Raw genomic sequence first — 2,299 nt, 5'->3', positions numbered from 1 at the left:
AGACAGACACACACACACATACACACCTTCCCTTGTTTCTCTTATCCACCAAACATTTTTAGCGTTCTGTACCAACGAATAAACAAGAACAAATTAAAGATAGCTGTGTTATGTGAACAAAGAAATAAAAACATAGTAAACATTGACATATTGGAACTAAGGTTACAAATAACAACAATTACAACAACAGCAACAACAAAACAACAACAAAGAATTAAAACAACAACAACAACAACAAAACACCACTGAAAACGAACAGTGTCGTCCTAATAAATGTAGATCTAATGAGTTAAGCTCTTCGCTCTGAACTGAAAAACAAAATAACCCAGAAACCCCCTCAAGAAACAGAGTTGGATTCTCACGTAGGGAAGATATTTCATCGAGTAACTCCTGGGTTTTCCCCGGATGCAACACCCAGCACAACCCGAGGTAGCGCAAACTGGCGAGGCCGGGGCAGCACGGCTCATAAATAACTTCAATGGCCATGAGTGAGGCGTAATAATGTTTACAACAAAACTTTACGACAACAAAAAAAAAAACCCCTGCAAACGTCAGGAAAGGAAATCTGGTAAAAGGTGTGACTTTGACTGTGACTTTTACGACAAGCACTCGCCCGGCCCTTGACACACCCCTGCCACAGGCACGACAATCGTTTTCATGGGGTTGCAGACAACTAATTGTGTTTGCTATAATGGAAACACTTTATTTTAATGTATGGAATGCTTTCTCGCGTTGGGTTGATTGTAAAATGAAATGTGTTGTTGATACAGTCTAGGATATCTTGAAGGCAGGCCATACTGACCACTCCTGTCTGGACAAAGTAGGGATATGTTAGATTCTAGTCCCAGGAGAAAATTGGAGATACCGGTAGGCTACTCAATAAATAAGACTTTCTCGCAATGGAGTACATCTAATAATTGCAATCAGGTCTTTTGCGTTTTCCTATTGTCCTACAGCCGCTGGTAACATTACAAGATCAATATGGCTAATATTATATGTGTAAAATAAATGAGTACAACGTTTTCTCAGACTCGAACGAAGAACAAACAATCTGTTTTTAATTCAAGCTTGTGAAAACGTACTTTTACTCATTTAAACTTGGTTTAATCAGAGAAGATCAAGGAACTTACATTTTCGTATGATGTGGAGGGGGCACAACGGGGAGGCCTACAGCACCTGAGCATTGCTAGTCAGAACTTTGTTATTTTGGGGTCGCAAAATATAATATTTATGTATCTTATATTTTTCGTAGCGTGTTCCCTGTAGAGAGATATCAATCACGTGACTCATGGCGTCATGTCACAGACAACGAAAGACAGCAGCAAGCCCTGGGCGGGGAGTTCCGGTAAGACAAAATTATAATCTCGCATTATCTACCTGAGTCTACGTCAGTTTCCGTGCTAACAGGATACGTTTTTCATGTCGTGCTGCCGGCTATTTAAGGAACAATTTGCATACTTCCCCCTCACATCATTAGATCAGGACATTGCGATAAGAACATTAAAACAATTTCGGTTTGTTAGGAGGCGAGATTTCTGTATGTTAACATTACAAGAACATTTAATCGCAAATTACATCGCGTGCGGCTTTTCTATTTAATCAACTCTGTGAGAGGATTTTGGGGGGGGCCTGTCAAAAAAGTTTTCCTATCGTTGTAGAAGGACGCAAGAGAATTTTGCGACAGATATTCTCGTAAAAAAATCACCAGAAGTTTCAAGATTCCCTGCCTGTGGTATTTGATAGTGAGAAGTCGCCTATCAGTGCCCAGTATCACAGAAGAACCAGTCAGCTAGGACAAGGACGTCCACACCAGGATAATAAGAGGTAGAGAGATAAGGAGAGCTATGAAACCTGGGTACGTCTCCCGCCTGGCTATTTGGGTCATTCTCTGCACTCTCAGCGTGGGTGAGTACATACACACGTCCAAATTCTCCCCTCCCCCAATTATTCTCTCTCTCTCTCTCTCTCTCTCTCTCTCTCCTCTGTCTCTCTCTCTCCTCTCCCCCCCTCTCTCTCTCTCTCTGACTATCTCCCTGTATTATGTATTATATCTATCTGTGTGGCCTCCCGTGGCTCTCTTTGTACCCGTCCTTCTCTTTGTCTATGTCTCTCTTTTTCTCTCTCGCCCTCGTTCTCTCTCTCTCTCATCATTTTTCTCTTCGCGTGTCACTTATAATTCTGTCTCTTTATGTCTTTATCCCTTTGTCTCTCTCTCACTCTCTCTCTCTCTCACTCTCACTCACACTGTCTGTCTGTCTGTCTGTCTGTCTGTCTGTCTGTCTGTCTGTCTGTCTGTCTG

At 41.9% G+C, this 2,299-nt stretch overlaps 1 protein-coding gene across 1 annotated transcript in view; it reads left to right on the top strand.

Annotated features, from left to right (window-relative positions):
• Window positions 1–27: 27 nt before the first annotated feature.
• The window catches only part of LOC118478519 (mucin-2-like), a 19,518-nt gene continuing 17,246 nt past the window's right edge, over window positions 28–2,299 (top strand). The window contains exon 1 of the mRNA XM_035972292.1: window positions 28–1,905. Within this exon, the coding sequence (XP_035828185.1) occupies window positions 1,845–1,905 (61 nt within the window). The 5' untranslated portion in view covers window positions 28–1,844. The remainder of the gene's footprint in view (window positions 1,906–2,299) is intronic.

The sequence above is a fragment of the Aplysia californica genome, unplaced genomic scaffold, assembly GCF_000002075.1.
Source record: "Aplysia californica isolate F4 #8 unplaced genomic scaffold, AplCal3.0 scaffold00021, whole genome shotgun sequence".
In the NCBI taxonomy this organism is placed as follows: domain Eukaryota; kingdom Metazoa; phylum Mollusca; class Gastropoda; order Aplysiida; family Aplysiidae; genus Aplysia; species Aplysia californica.
The sequence above is the reverse complement of the archived record's forward strand: the minus strand, read 5'-3'. Positions and strand labels throughout refer to the sequence as shown.